The following is a 15,826-nucleotide window of genomic DNA, read 5'->3' on the forward strand; positions in this document are numbered from 1 at the left end:
GGGACTGCAGCGTTTAACCGAGACGCGTGAGTGATTTGCCGTCAGAGTTTCGCTTTGGTCCCACAAGAACCCTGAACTTCTTTATTTTTGAAGATATCAGGTGATTTTTATAACCGAGTAAGGATTATTTTTGGTCGAACTTGTGCTGTCTTGAGGTTTCATTTCTTTCAACCAGTTGGCATGCGTTGTTGTTAAATCGAGTTAGTTGTAAATCTCCTTTTCATACACGAGAATGGCTGTAGACTTGTTGCATGTAAATGCACTATATATTCCCACTACATGCTTTCTCCCTTCAAATTAACATCTTAAATTACTTTTGCTGCTCTTATTTGTGCAGCACGTTGCTACGACCACTTCATAAGGTAGTTTACACTTACACACGTGTGAGACTCATTGCGAGTTGTATCAAATAAACTTGGCCTTTACAAAACAATGACTCATTTGTTATTGACGCTGCAATATTGGTATTCATTTTATAATATATAGAAGTGGCTTGGATAATGGATGGATGGATATAAAATGGATAAATGTTTTTTTTTTTTTTGCGATTGTAGTACACGGTGCTTTAGAACTGCACATGCATCACACGAGTGCTTCTCATGGTGCTTTAAAATTAAGTAAATTTCCCACAAAGGTACAATATCAGTTAAAATGGAGCAGTATTACACTGTAAAGACAGAATGATATAACTATACTGCAGCCGTACCAATGGTCAAATGAGGTTTCACAAGGATCTATCAATTCAGCTTGAAATAAATGGATCCTGTATTGGCTGGTCTATTGAATTCACGACTCTTATATGACTCCTTTGCACATTTCTCATTTCAGGTCGGACAAAAGGAGGACTTTGTACATTTGCTGGCCACCTTCAACACCCAAGAGTTATGCCATGTCCTGAATGGACACCCTCACCCCACTCACCCCCAAATTCCTTCTCCTGTCTCCATTAAATTCTCTGCCATTCCCTCTCGGCCCTTCAACTCCCACACTCACAAACTACTCATCTGTATACTGATGATGGAGTCCAAACACTCTTCAGATGAGCTTTTCTTTCCTGACATGGCGCCAAAAAACCAAACTATGGGGGTCTCCTCAGAGCCTTTGTCTGAATCATCCCCCATTCCCAATCCCTCTTCTGCTGGCCCGGACCGTTGCAACTCCACATCGTCCACTGATTCGTCCCAATCTACTATCCCGAGGAAAAGAACCTTCGCTTCTATAGCCCAGCGAGTGATCATACAGGAAAGACTTAGAAAAGCAGAAGAGGAAGATGACACAGATGAAGAAGATGGTAAGAAAGAGGTTGAAATTATATATTATCAGGTCACAGAACTAAGATCTTTAGTTTGGGCCAAAACTGAAATTTGTTTTTCTTATTACTTGCTTATGGACCGGCACTGAAATAACCTCCGTGATAAATATCTAACCAAGATTCCACTCTCCCCTTCAGATGATGAACCAGAGGAAGACCTATCTAAGGACCAGATGGAAGAGAAAGCCAAAGCGGGTGATGCCAGAGCTCAGACCCGAGTGAGTGGAGGCACATGCTTCCAGATCGACTCTTGGCATTGTATTCAACTGGGCTGGTTCATGCTGTCTACTTCTGTGCGAATATCTATTTTTATCCACTTGCAACATGATGCCACGCGTACAGCATGATACGTAAGCCGTTGCTTTGCCTTCAAACGGGCTTTCAATAAGTGTTAAAGCCCACAAAGTATTTGCTATTTCTGCCTATTGATTGGATTAAATTAAAGATGTACCTACATAAATCTATGAGGAGTAGTAGGGAACTCAATATCGCTCTCAACTTGACGAGAGCCACCAGCCTTGGGTCCCGCGTGCATAATAGTTATACAAAGGAGTGTATCACATACCAAGCACTTAAATAACCACAGAGTGTGTGTGCATGTGAACAGAGATTGGATAAATTCACAATAATACGTATTTCCATGATTTAAAACAGTATCGAGTCTGTGTTCCCATTCCTTTTAATAGTGTCAGAAGAACATTACGACATGTCAGTTAATATTAGCAAATAGTCACTTGAAACCCTCCATTGGCCTCCTCCACTCCTGCAGATGGAAATGTCTGTGCCCGAAGTACGAATAAGGAAATGATGGCTTTTAAATTAATCTGTGCGATTCATTAACCTCAATTTGGGATTTTTAGATTACTGTCTTATTTGCCTTCCTTTGGATAAGGAGAGTTCGGTTCTGTGACCTTTTGTCGTTTTAGGTTTACGTACACAATCTAATGAAGTCCATCACAATACAATGTTGCCAAATGGCTTTCCAAAGCTCAATTTATATTAGTTTTTTTTTACCTATAGAAGTCATCATATCAGAAATAAACATTCGACATACATGCCTTCCACTATACAAAAATTTACAAAGCATAAAAATTATATTGTATTGTCGTATTGAGTTTGGGATTTTTTTTTAATTTGTCTTAAAACATAGCTATAGCTCTAAGGGTCTTAATGTACTTAATGTTCTTTGTATTTAGGTTAGGCCACAGTAAACACAGTGAATTAATCTTCTTTATGTCCCTTCTGTCCATCAGCTGGGTCAGCATTACTTGATTCTTGCCGAAGAGGAGGATAGAGATCTCAACAATTGTCTGGCTGTTAATTGGTTGATAAAAGCGGCAAAACAGGGAAGAAAGAGTGCCGCAAGAGCCTTGCAGCGCTGTTGGATCCGTAAAATAGGTTATCGTGCCAATACATATGTGGATATAAATGTGTGTGTGTGTGTCGGCTGGGGGCAGGGGGGATTTGCATTGCTGATTTTTTTTTTTTTCTCTGGCATCCTCAACACAGGAATCACTGCAGAGAATGAGGAAGATGTTCGAAAACTGTCGGCAGAGAGTAAATTTGAGAGGGCGGTGCGTAAAGCAGCTATGATGATGTACTGGAAACTTAATCCAGAGAAGAAGTCCAAAGTGGCCATGGCTGAGATGCTGGAGAATGTCAGTCAGGTCAACAAAGGACTAGGTAGGAGCCACCCACACGCATTCAGCACAGCGTATGATCAATGAGATGGACGTGCAAGTATTTACATCTGAGCATTTGCCAATACCGAATATTGATACCTAATAATGTAATTTTATTATGTTATTGGGATGTAAATCTGTTGTGTTGTATTTTAATCGAATATTGCTCAGAAAAACTTACTGACATTTTGGCATCCAACTGACTGTTCTTTTAATGTAGGCTGTAACACAAAGCATTTCAATTATGTGCATACCTGCATTCAAGTTTAATCTGCACAACAGACGAATGACAAAAATAAAATGAATAAATAGTAAAGTTTTTGTCGACAAAGGTCACTTTAAAGGTCACACATCTCCATCTGAGCTCATCACAGTTATTACAACCCAAATTATCATCGTTAAGCACATAAATACCAAACGCAAACAGTATGATCATTGAATAATCAACTATTCTCGGCCACTAAATTAAAGCTACTCGCCATTGGGGAGCAGAGTACAAGGCTCACAAAATTCTTTCTTTGCCCAAGTAGACTTCCATCCATTAAACAGACCACAATTTGCAATCGCCTAAAAGTGTTGATATCTGTGTACTTAAAAGTATCTCCCCACAGCTGACGGATGGTATATATCAAGATGGTTGAAGTGGTATCAGGTGCTTTGGGATCGGAGCATTTTGCGAGTACTAATATTGTCTAGAAATTCAGCATTGGCACCTATGCAGATACTTCAATCCCTCATAATCAACACATTAACGCAGCCAGAAGATTTATTTGTCAAAGTTAAACAAATACAGGTTTACGTGTTGAAAGAAACAAAGTATGACAATAGTAGTCCCACGTTTCTTTGGTATATTGTAGTTGAATTGTTTTGAACAATTCTTGAATTGAGTAAGGTCACGCTTGCAAATCACTTTTTAACTGTCCCTGAACGTTAGGGGACACTGCAAAAAGGATATCTGGCCCCACCTCAGACGAGACTCAGAAAATACTAGAAAACATGGTCAGCAGTGAGAGTGAGTATCCTTCGAGTATCCTTAACGGTATCGCTACTGTGACTTATGGACTACAATACGTTTTTTTCTCCCCAGCCAATCAGCTGGTGGACTTGGACGGCTTTGTTGAGATGACAAAAAATTACGCGCAAGGTATTGTTCCATCATCGTCTGAGAAAGAAAACCGTGATGGCACCAAGGTGAGAAAAAAAAAAAAAAAAAAAACTGCAAAGACACCGGAAGTGAATAAACATTCATGCTCTATATTTGTGTTTTGACTTGCAAGGATGAGATGGCCCCCTCAGAAGACAAGAAGAACCACAGAGGGTCTTGGCGTTTTGGCAGAAGGGGGATTATGCTGGACACCAAGCAGACCGGCGCCATTCAAAAAGCCATGGATATGAAATCACGCTTAATGGTATTGTCTTCACAATCATCATTATTGTTGGGATTTATTCTCTTCTTCAAGCGTTGTCTGTGGCGCATCAGATGCTGCGCTCTCCAATCGATGCTGTGATGGAGGTGAAGGAACACCTGGTGGACTGGGCATCGCGAGCTGGCGTCCAGTGGTTGAGCACCATCATCCCGACACAACACGTCAACACGCTTATCTTTTTCTTCATCATCAGTAACCTCACCGTTGACTTGTTTTCGTTTGTCATCCCGCTATTGGTCTTCTATCTGTCCTTCATCTCCATGATTATTTGCACACTGCGTGTTTTTCAGCGTAGTAAGGTGAGTTCTTGTTTTTTTTTTTTTTTTTTAACATGAATTGTGTAAAAATAGTATTTGTGATTGGCTGTGGATTTTTAACAGCTATCAAGAGGTCAAGATTTTCTTTCAGATTTTGAATTTCGTTGGAATTTAAGGGCACAAAATATACCTGGAATAAGATTTGATTCACAGTATGTAAGAGAATGCCATCCTTATCAGTCTGAAGGCATCACAAACAGAGAACAGCAAACTATTGGAAGAATGCCTGCTTTTTATAAAAATCCATGTTGGTTTAAAAATTTTAAAAAAAATTATTTATTTATTTATTCATTTATTTATTTATTTTAAATTCTCCTTGCTTTTACAGACCTGGGAGAACTTTCGAAGTCTGACGTCCCTCCTGACCCGCTTTGAACCCGGACTGGATGTTGAGCAGGCAGAGAACGAATTTGGCTGGAACAACCTCGAGCCATACCTCTACTTTATATTCTCCGTCTTCTTCGTCATATTCTCGTTCCCTGTTGCTGACAAGGGCTGGATCCCTTGTTCGGAGCTCTCGACGGTGGCCATCTTCTTCACGGCCGTCAGCTACCAGAGCCTCAGTCCCATGGCTGCGACATATGCGCGACGAGCAATCGTCATAGAGGTGAGGGTGGTTACACACCATTGATTTCATTTCATCTTTTTGAGCAGAATAAATGAAACACACCAGATCATGTATAGAAGAAGCCAAATAACCACGTAAATGCATTAATCGACAAAATTTATCAAGGCAAAAGAGTAATTGCGTGAAGAGTGATATATTTACTGCTCAAAAACGGACTGGGAAGAAGAAAACATTATCAAACCCCACCCTCATACTCAATGCCACCCCCATTGAGCAATACTAAGATGTGTTCAAAATGACAAAACAGTACACTTTTTACAGTTGTTAAGGTACCAAAATAACTGCTCCACAATTTACCAGCGTATGGCACCATTCTGATGTCATATCAGCTTCAATGGGCCATTTTTTATAATTACAGGTTGCGTCGTCTCTTTGTGGCCTGACTCAGCTCCTGCCTGAAAACATGACAATGCTTGGCACTTTGGGACGCACCTTTGCAACTCTGCCTCTAGGGGAGTCAGTCGTGCTGCAGCTCAGTATTCCCTGCTTGCTGTATGTTTACCTTTTTTACCTGTTCTTCAGGTGAGCAATACAGTGGGTATCTTTACTTCTCGTAAATAATGCTTAGATGTATTTCTTATTTGGAAATTAAAGGTTGAGATCGCATGTTTCAATCGATTGTGAGAGAACATTTTATGAATTAATTTTCTCCCTTCTCTCTGTGATCAGCATGGCCGGAAAGCGTGGCTTTCGGGGGACATACTGCATCCTGGTGCCCTACCTCGTGTGTTTCATGTGGTGTGAATTCTCAGTGGTGCTCCTCCAGAATTCCACACCTGTGGGTATAATCCGCACCTGTGTGGCCTATTTCCTCTTTCTCTTCGCTCTGCCCGTTCTGGCAGTGGGCCTCGCCATCATGCTCTTAATCCAGCTCTTCAAGTGGTTCCTGGAGCTGGAGCTCACCAAAATGATCGTTACTTTATTCATATGCGCCATCCCCGTCATCCTACGGCTCTGGACGCGGTTCAGTACGTCCATTCTGGGGGTTTTCCGCTCGGTGACGCACCGTGGCCCTGTTAAGCTCATTTTACTTTGTATCTCCATGGTGATCCTGTTCTTCTCCATCTATGTGTATCACGCCGAAGGTCAGAAAGTCTACAACTCCACCTTGACGTGGGACCAGTACAGTCAGGTGTGCGGACCTCCTGCCTGGCAATCCAAAGGTATGGCCAAGACGCAGATCTTCTGTAGCCACCTGCAGGGTCACAGGGTCACCTGGACAGGCCGCTTTAGGCACGTGACTGTGGCTGAGACGGAGAATGGGGCGCAGTCGGTTATTAACATGTTGCCAGTGTTTCTTGGGGACTGGTTGCGATGCCTCTACGGTGAGACGTACCCTAACTGTGAGTCAAAGAATGTGACAAACCCAACAGTTTCCAGCTCTACGCCAGTTCATGTCTCATTGCCCGTGCTGCTTCGAATGCAAGAAGAGGAAGAGCTGTGTCAGATCAAGGCTCTGGCCAAACACACATGTCATGTCAAGCGCTTCGACAGCTACCGGTTCCAAGTGACCGTCGGGATGATCAGGAAGGAAAGCACAGAAGCGGACGACCAAGGGAGGGATATTGTCCTTATGGCCAGCCATGAATTCCAACAGGTCCTGCTCAATCTGGAACCTGGTAATATGGTGGAGTTCTGCACCAAGCTGGAGGGCCGTCTCGGAGCCAAGGCTCCGGCCTTGGAGTTGAAGGCTATCCACTGTCTGGACTGTGTTTCGCCACTGTTGCCCGGGGGCAGGCAGGTAAAAATCGAGGGAGACTGGAGACGTACGACAATGCGAGCACTGAATTTTGCATTTGATTTCTTTTTTTCTCCGTTCCTGTCAGCAAAGATCAGTGGCTGACAACAGACACAAAAAGGGTACCAGAGCCAAAACTGCTATGCTGTATTGCTCAAATTCCCTATACAGCCACCTTGAATTTCTTTTTATGAGATTCACTCCTGTCAACCAACAGACATGATTGTCATAAAAGCAATGCATACTTGATGGATCGATGTTTTGATAACCTCCTCACATCGGAGAAAAAAAATACATTTAATTGAAATGAAATTGAACAAAAGCATTACAACAATATATATGTCTTTGAAAAACCACAGTATTTAGAAAATAAAACATCACAACAAGGTTTTTTTCCATTTCATTTTTTTCAAGTTCGACGGGCCGCATTAAACGCATGTGGCCCCCGGGCCGCAGTTTGACTAACAAACAAAATTATTTGCATGTTTGTTAATTTTTTTGAAAACACAAGCTATTGTTACTGTAGATTGTGTTTATCATTTTAATTATTGGCCAAAACAATTTCCAAAAAAAGGCTTTTTCGTCATTTCTTTTGACATACTTTTATCCTCTCACTTCTAACTCAACCTATGTTATAGTTTACCTAAACTCTAGCAAGGCTGCAGCTAGATTCAATATAACACCACAAAATGAAATCAGATTCAATAATTTTATTAATGCACATTCCATCATTCACATTTGGTTTTTTTACTTCTTCAATCTTTAAACATTTGTGTAAGTATTATAGCTGTACAATTGAGTAGCATTAAGCAGTGGCAACATGCTCCTGATGCACCCCCTGAATACAAATCATCTCTTGGGTTGTATATGATTATGTAATCACAGCTCACAATCGGAGTGCTAAGTCCTGATACTTATATTTTCTATTACATAAACCATCTTCTTGTGGTTAATGGATTCTATATTGCCAAATCTGTTTGTTCAAGCTCTACATCCAAGATACTTAGCAGACACCAATACGGGTACTGTACTTTAAATGTGTGTGAACGATTGTGTGAAGAGTGAGGGAAAGGTAGTCACGTTCAAATTATTTCTTTTTTTTTTGGGATGCATGGTTTCACTCGATGAACCGCTTTTGGCAACAACTATTAAACGCAAACCATTCCAACCCTGCACTGACACCGTCCCACATCCTAAACCACGAACAATAGTCGCATTGGGACCAAGGTCACTTAAAAACAAAGCACTTCACTGTAAACAATCAATGTGTGATCAGGTCACACGGTTCAGTCCAACACACTTGACCTTATGACAACACCTTACTGTACATTGTGGCTTTCAGCGGTGCACCCCGGCGTCGCACGTGGCACTGTGAGGTAAACAGTGTGACGACAATAACAACCTTCATTTCGATCGTCGTACATTTACATGACATTGCCGTTTTTATGTGTGAGCTATGGAATTGATCATGACCTCTGACCTTCAAGTGTATGAAACCTCAATCAGCTGAATCTAGGGGGCTTATTTATGCACTTTTTGCTTTGAGTCCTCCATTTTAATGATTGTAAAATTTACGTTTGCGTTTGAACTTACATTTGTAACAAATTACAACTTTAGCTCATTTTTCATTTGAGCAGCCTTAAGGTGGGCATGTTTGATCTTAAATACAAGGTGACTGCGTGAGTTTTTTTTTTTTTTTTACACAAGGAGAATACTTTGAAATAGCAGCAATCTAGAACGTAAGACAAGCCCAACATAGCAATTCTGTACAATAAATTCAAATGTTGATTTGTGCATAATACCTCTCTCGGTTTAACCAGCAATACTTACATATACCAAAGCTATTGCATCACGTTTTCTTCTGGATTAGTGAGTTGCGTCTATAAATGAGGTTCATGTTCACTCTATTTTATACGTTTAGCACTCTAGAAACAAAAGTGGCAGTGGCATAAAAAATAACACTGACTATTTACAGCATACAGTAAAAAGTGTATATATTTGTTACCTGCAGAAGAGCTCATGATTTTCAAGCAGAAATACTGCCGTGTTTTGAATTGCTGTTATTGCAAAGTGGACAAGATAATCACTTTTTGCATGCAATCTCCAAGAGCGCTGCTCTAAATGGAGAGAGATTCTGCTGCAACAGTTACCAAAAAAAAAAAGAAGGAATTAAAAAAATGGAATAAATTCTGGTTATTGTGGTCACCATACAAGATCACCACTGCCACCACAATTTAATCATTTTTGCTTGTGAACACCATTAGCCATCATTATTATTACTTTTTTTTTTTTATCAGACAATCTTGTGCTGCTACCCAACACACCGAGTCCAGTCTTGTCAAACGCTTCTCGAGCACATCAGTGAGGAGTCAACATTTCATGGTCATTGCAGATGGAGAGATGTCCCTGCACCTCTATTAGAAAAAGTGTATGGAGTGGGTAGGAGACACGCAATTTAGAGGATCAAATAAATGTCATTGTTCATTGGTTAGTTAGTCCTCAAGTCTCATTGCGCATTTATGACAACTGATGCAAATTAAAATATTTGTCCATTGTTAACTTTGTTGCCCATTCCTGTCACTGTGTCTCGGGGTTGACACGGTCCTGGAAAATGTACAGGTTGTTGGTGGCTGCTATAGCGATGATATTCTCTGATGGATGCCAAGCCATGTGGAGGATCTTTTTGCTGAAGTCCAAGCTATCAACGCCTACATCTCCTCTGCGACGTTTTCCTCCGGTGTAAACCCGGCGGGTACGGAGCACAGCCCGCGGTTTGCTGCTCTCCCGCCAGGCTTCAAGGGTCACACCACGTCCTGTTTCCCTGTCAAACATCTGGAAGAAGCTGTTGTATGCCCCGGTCATTATCACGCTGTCAATGGAAAGGAAAAAAAGAATGAAATACTTTTTCACAATAAATGTGAAATTGTCTCTTGAAAAAAAAATAAAAACACTCGAGGACTGACCAATGCTGTTAGATTTGTGGAACAAATAAACATTTAACAAATTTTCACATAGGAGGTTTCGACCACCCACCAGCAATTTGGGGACCGGCCCACCAATTCATAAGAAAAAAAATAATTACTTTTTCCTACCTATAATTAAAAGCTCTGATATGAATTTGTGAATTACCGCATAAAGTAAATGTGACACGCTTCCCTGCAGCCCTCTCAAACTCTTTGCGTGTTAAGTTGTAGAATTGAAGCAAGGTAACCTTTGGTCAAAAATTTTAAACGTGGATAAATCATTGCAAAAATCAATTCTCATATATTGAAGGTATTATAATTCGATAAAATATTGGGACGAAAAAATAAAGGGATTTTTTTTACAATTAATAAAATGTGCAATTAATTACGAGTTAATATGAAAAAATTTGATTAAATTATATTATACAAAATATTATATAATTATATTATATATAATTTTATTATGATTAAATATTTTAATTGCTTGACTGCACTAATATATATTTATAAACTCCATTTAGGAAATTAAATTGTAAAATAAATACAGATGATTGCTTTACACAGTGGGTGTCTCATTTGATAACACTCACCTGTCCGAACTGTTCCAAACACACTCAAACTTGTCAAAGATGCAGTCATTCTCATAGAGTGAGCACAGCTTGCTCCTTAGGTATTCATGGACCTGGATACAGAAAAAAAAGCTGTATTTTCTGGTGAGGAATCTCTCCCAATTCCCTCTTGCGCGCCACCTTTGCGAACACTCTCTTTACTGTGACTCACAGGGTAACACATTCTTACCTGATATGTCTCGACAGGGCCTTTGTCCATGTTCAAGTCCCACACCTTGGCGGTGAGGTAGTCTCTGGTCAGCAGGTAGCGTCCGCTGTTACTGAACTTGACATCTGATACAGAGGAGATGATTTCGGAAAAGAAGGAGCGGCTCCCTGGATCTTCAGGTTCTTCAAACACTGCACAAACGACATTTGTGGGATACACAATGCAGTGATATCTGGCATTATAAATATTCAATATTATGAAATATTATTTTTTAAAAGAATGTTGGTGGCTTACATTTTGTGTGTTTGTCACAAAGCGCAGAGGACCTCATGTCACAGAGGCGCAGGGTGCCCTTACTACTGCTGTACACAAACAGGTGACAGTGTTGAGGGTGGAACTCTGCTGCCGTTATTACTTCTGTAAGATCCTCCATGTTGGCTGGCTTGATGTCCACGATGTCTAGTAAAATGCACTGTCAGGGGTCATACACTGCAGTGGCACATTTTTGGTTTGCTTTCATTGCTTCCAAATTCCCACCAAAATATCCAGAAGATATCAAGTTCATGTTAAACAGTAATTTATGACTGTGCCATGGGAGATCCTCAAGTGTGCCAGGGGAAATGATCCAATTTCACTTAATTGGTCCACAACTATTAATTTACGACCAAAACGACAAATAAATGCCAGCGGAGTATAGTGACTGGAACCAAAAGAAAAAAAAGAAGATTTTCCATCAGATGGCAGAAGGTCCATCATTAACCTGTGTATCCTCGAGTTGCCATTTGGACAACAGATTAAGTCATGGGACATGCACATTGTGTAAATAAGGTCAACGATCATCATTATTTCAGTACATAATCCTGCTATACTTTTTTTTCCAGAGATTTTTCTAATAGAAAAATATTTTCCCCCGGAGTAACACTAGTTGTAAATTACCACAAGTATGATGATATTTACATTGGACCTCTTTGGTTTGAGCAGGTGTACCTGATGTTGTGGCGGGTATATGGTCAGCATAATTAACCAACACACACATCCCTCATTTTGATCGACCAGCTCACACCTCAGCACTTCATCAGGAGCTAAACATGCACCTCAAACAACCCCAGCATGCACACACTGCTCCTCTCTCTGTTCTATTTGTGGTGTCCCCGAGTGGTTCAGAAGAGCGTGTACTTGCCCTGTGAATTATTTAAACCCTTCTTCCACACTAGAAGAAGAATCTGATTTTCTAGGTCAACCTATGTTTTACTGGGAAATTACCAACAACACCCCATGAAAGCCTGCAGCATGTACTGGATGTATGCGCAGAATAAATACATTTAAATATAAATGCTGAATACATAGAGCAATAAATGTATTGTGTTTCTACTGCACACATTGTCAGTGTGTATCCTCGGACGATAACTGTTCAGTTTAGATACTGGCACTCAAAACAACTAAAAAATGCACTTGGCACTTTGGCGGGTGTGTCATGCCGAAGCATTAGCTATTTAAACCACTGCATGTAGAGACATGCATGTGTTCCAGCAACTATGCTCAATGATGTTGCTTTTTCATCAAATGTAAGTATTCTCCATAGGACTCTCCATGTTTCTTTTAAAATCATATGTGTACAAATTAAAGAATGTATTCAAATAAAATTATAGTTGGAAAAATAAATGGCTCCATAAATAACAAACAGACAACTAAAATGAATTGGAAAAACAAATAGGAAGGATACTGAAGCTGCGGTCAGTGATTCCCAGATGCCACATATTGATACGTAGGTCATCAGCTGAGAGGTAGGTCTCCCCGTCACTGTTGACCGAGATGGAGTTGACGTGGTAGGTGTGGCCATTGGAGAACACTCGTCTGGGGCGGACCTCGACCATCAGATCTGTGGGTTTCAGTACCGGCACCTAAAAGACGGATGAAAATGAGTTACAGTACAATGCATCTGTGCCAAAGCGTGTGGGTGTGTGTGTGTGTGTGTGTGTGTGTGTGCACCTGGAGGGAGGTGATGGTGGAGATGTCCTTGAGGCGGCCCTCCTCATCTTTCAGATTGTATCCTTCCGGTCTCTTGTCTCGTTCACTCACCTTCCACAGTTTAATCGTCTTGTCTATGGCATGCAAAATCACATTTTCACAACACCATTTGAGTTCAGTCAAGTCCAAGGGAAAAATTAAAATAAACCCGTATAAAATATAGATCAAAACTTTTAAAGTACTCGGGGTGAAGAGCGAATTCTTCAATGGTAGTCTTACAAACGCAATTCCCTTATTTTGCTGAACGCCAAAGAGCTGAATTGAGGATAGATCACAACATGTCATAGCAATCACGAAATATCGTACAAGTATGCCCCCTACAGGTTGCCAATAGTACACCAATGACAATTTAATGGAAGGCATAGTAAGTGCTTTCAGATGTTACCACGGCATAATTAACATGTAAGTTATTTTATGTCTATAACCTCACTAATATGTTTCAATTACAAAACACAATTTGTATTGAATGTTGAATGCTTACCGTTATTATTTTGGAGTAATAACCTTTGTGTGACACGCTGACTTTGCATTGCTACCAGTTCTCTGTCCAGGGGCCACTTGGCCACTTTGAATGGCAACATTCAAACAGGCTCATTACAAGAAAGCCATCTGATTTTTTTTTTATAACAATAGACTTTGAAACTGTTGTGCTCCAGCCCTCTCAATCTCAAACAGGAAAAATAACCAGCACAAATTTGTTGCTCTACGTTGATGCATAAATCAGTTCCATTTAAATTCAGATCAGGTGAGGTTTTATAACAAATGATGAATGATCTGTGTTGTTTTTACAATTTGTAAAGTAGTCTCACCGTTGGTGGAGAGGAGAAAATGCGCAGCGTTCTGTTGTGACAGCCATTTAATCTTGTTGATTTTCTCTTCAATCTCCAGACTCTTCAGGTAGTCAAAATCTGGCTCGTGGCTCTGGAAAGTGCTGTATACGTTGTACTCCCCTGAGTCCCCAGTCTCCAACACCTCCTCGGACTCCCCTTTAGACTGGCAAATAGGTGGAAGAATCAAACCCTGATTTAACTCCACTGAAGTTTGAACGTGCAGACCAGAAAAGTATTATCTGCTGCAGACACATTTTGTGAGTAATTTTGCATGCTGCTGACCTCGGTTTCTCTCTGGAAGATGACCACTCGGCCTCCTTTATCCCCCGTGGCCAGCAGGTCGCCTGTCTGGTTGAACTCCACCGTGGAGATGACATCAGCTTGAAACAGAATTAAATGGGAGCGGTTAACCAGAAGAAAACTGACTGGATCTATCATCCATTTATTATATTTCTGCAAAGATGGATTTCGCCTCCTGGGCCATACAAAACTGAGACTCAAGAGGCGGATCACACGCCATCTGTTCTACCTTCAGTGACATAGTCTCGTAGGAAGGTGTGGTTGATTTTGGGGCTCTCAGCGTCCTCGCCCATCTGAAGCTGAAGGAGGGTGACCCGCCAGCGTGCCCGTCCTGAGGGGAAGGGTCCGATCCGTTCTGTCGCTTCCCACCCAGGCTCCGCCCATGCTGCTAAGGCCTAGCGTAGGGGCCTGGAACAAGGCATCCTGGGTAACCAGCAGGCCAGGGGGAAATGCGAAAAGGTGGTAGCGAGCAGATGGAGATGGATAATGAGCTTGAGGGGAGAAGTTTAAGGATGCCGGAATGTGGGAAGCACTGGAAAAAAGGATGCAGGGGCAGAAATTGAGAGGTGGAGGAGGGGACAAATTAATGTAATTGCTGGTGATGAAGATAAGAACATACGGCAGGCTGACAAAGCATGGACACAGCATGTCAAAAGTTATGACCTTTAGTGTTACACACCCATTAGTGAAGACACACTTGTATATTCAAAAGGTCTAACAATGTACAGTAGCAGCAAATCCCTGAGGTGATGGAGGGAAAAGACAATACGCTCCACCAGACATGCAATATGAATCTTGTACATATACTGCAGTTGAGACTGTAAACAAGAATATATAAATATTTACAATTTTCATCCTATGATGTTCTGCCAGTAAATACAAGGGTGTGGTAGCCTTCCCTGTGTACTTTCCAGATCGCTGCCCACACTCTCTCTCACACGCATTGTCAATTAGATAGTCCTTGATGGAGAGCAAAGGAGAACGTGATGTCTTGCCTGTGCTGCAGGAGGACGGGAGGCACGAAGGTAGACAGGCCTCAGCACACCTACAAGATCGACTGCTGCGGTGGCTGCTATATTCCTGATGGAGTGTGAAGGTCCTCTGCAGTGTGCCTGAGAGAGGATGACGGGGGAAAAGAGTGGCGGTGAGAAGTGGGGAGGAAAAGGTGGAGAAAAATTTGCCCGAGAGGGGGATAACAAGGAGGATGTGGATTCACGATGCAATGATGCTGCTGAAGTGATCCTGTGCAGCATCCACTGTGTCATGGCAGCCAATCACAGAGCCGATGTCCTTGCAGAGCCCTCCCACTGCAGTTGATGAGGTGGAAGAAGCCAGCAGGGGGCGCATGTGTACCCTCGATGATGCGAAATCCGGGAGCTTTTTTTTTTTTATTTTATTTTTTTATGAACTTTGAATTAGAATTCAGTGGTGGGATGGCGCCGAAAAATAATTGATTAGCCTGATATTCATATCCTGATTAAAAACAACAACATATCCACTTTTGACTCAGTGACTCACTGTCTTTTCATGATTCGAATATCTGGAAGGTTCCATTGTTTCTTATTGACAAGTAAGCAATTTCCTTCCAACTGCAGTCAGATCAGTTTTCATTCCTCACTAGCTTCCCTTGCAGAAAATCTAGAGGGAACAAACCTGTAAATTTATTTTCTGAAGAGTAGGCCTTATTATTTTTGGTTGATTACGAATGAAATGCAGCACAAACATAGTACATACATTTTTTTGAGTGAGTTCATTATTTCTGAAGGAAAAAAATACAAAATGAGAATGCACTTAATGTTGCTTTCTTGCTCAGCAGTTTGGTTT

The 15,826-nt window shown here is 41.2% G+C and overlaps 2 protein-coding genes across 4 annotated transcripts; one reads left to right on the forward strand and one right to left on the reverse strand.

Moving 5' to 3' along the window:
- On the forward strand, positions 1-7,346 carry wfs1a (Wolfram syndrome 1a (wolframin)). The gene is made up of 12 exons (XM_088302749.1): positions 1-117; positions 829-1,291; positions 1,451-1,530; positions 2,566-2,710; positions 2,822-2,995; positions 3,929-4,006; positions 4,082-4,185; positions 4,272-4,403; positions 4,475-4,720; positions 5,067-5,345; positions 5,725-5,888; positions 6,036-7,346. The coding sequence occupies exons 2-12, from the start codon at positions 1,015-1,017 to the stop codon at positions 7,207-7,209; spliced, it is 2,853 nt and encodes a 950-aa protein (XP_088158875.1). The 5' UTR covers positions 1-117; positions 829-1,014; the 3' UTR covers positions 7,210-7,346.
- A 453-nt stretch (positions 7,347-7,799) lies between these two features.
- ppp2r2ca (protein phosphatase 2, regulatory subunit B, gamma a) lies at positions 7,800-15,259 on the reverse strand. 3 transcript variants are annotated; one of them, XM_088303223.1, is made up of 10 exons: positions 14,998-15,259; positions 14,232-14,410; positions 13,985-14,082; positions 13,682-13,865; positions 12,834-12,946; positions 12,568-12,745; positions 11,139-11,303; positions 10,866-11,035; positions 10,658-10,749; positions 7,800-9,973 (listed from the first exon to the last, which is right to left on the reverse strand). In XM_088303223.1, the coding sequence occupies exons 2-10, from the start codon at positions 14,293-14,295 to the stop codon at positions 9,682-9,684; spliced, it is 1,356 nt and encodes a 451-aa protein (XP_088159349.1). In that variant the 5' UTR covers positions 14,296-14,410; positions 14,998-15,259; the 3' UTR covers positions 7,800-9,681. The 3 variants fall into 3 exon arrangements, with proteins under 3 accessions (XP_088159349.1, XP_088159348.1, XP_088159350.1); XM_088303222.1 differs by having other exon boundaries at positions 14,232-14,534; XM_088303224.1 differs by lacking the exon at positions 14,998-15,259 and adding an exon at positions 14,849-14,985.
- Positions 15,260-15,826: the final 567 nt, after the last annotated feature.

Source organism: Idiotropiscis lumnitzeri, chromosome 8 (genome assembly GCF_059441095.1).
Source record: "Idiotropiscis lumnitzeri isolate Australia: NSW breed Sydney's pygmy pipehorse chromosome 8, RoL_Ilum_1.0, whole genome shotgun sequence".
Taxonomy (NCBI): Eukaryota; Metazoa; Chordata; class Actinopteri; order Syngnathiformes; family Syngnathidae; genus Idiotropiscis; species Idiotropiscis lumnitzeri.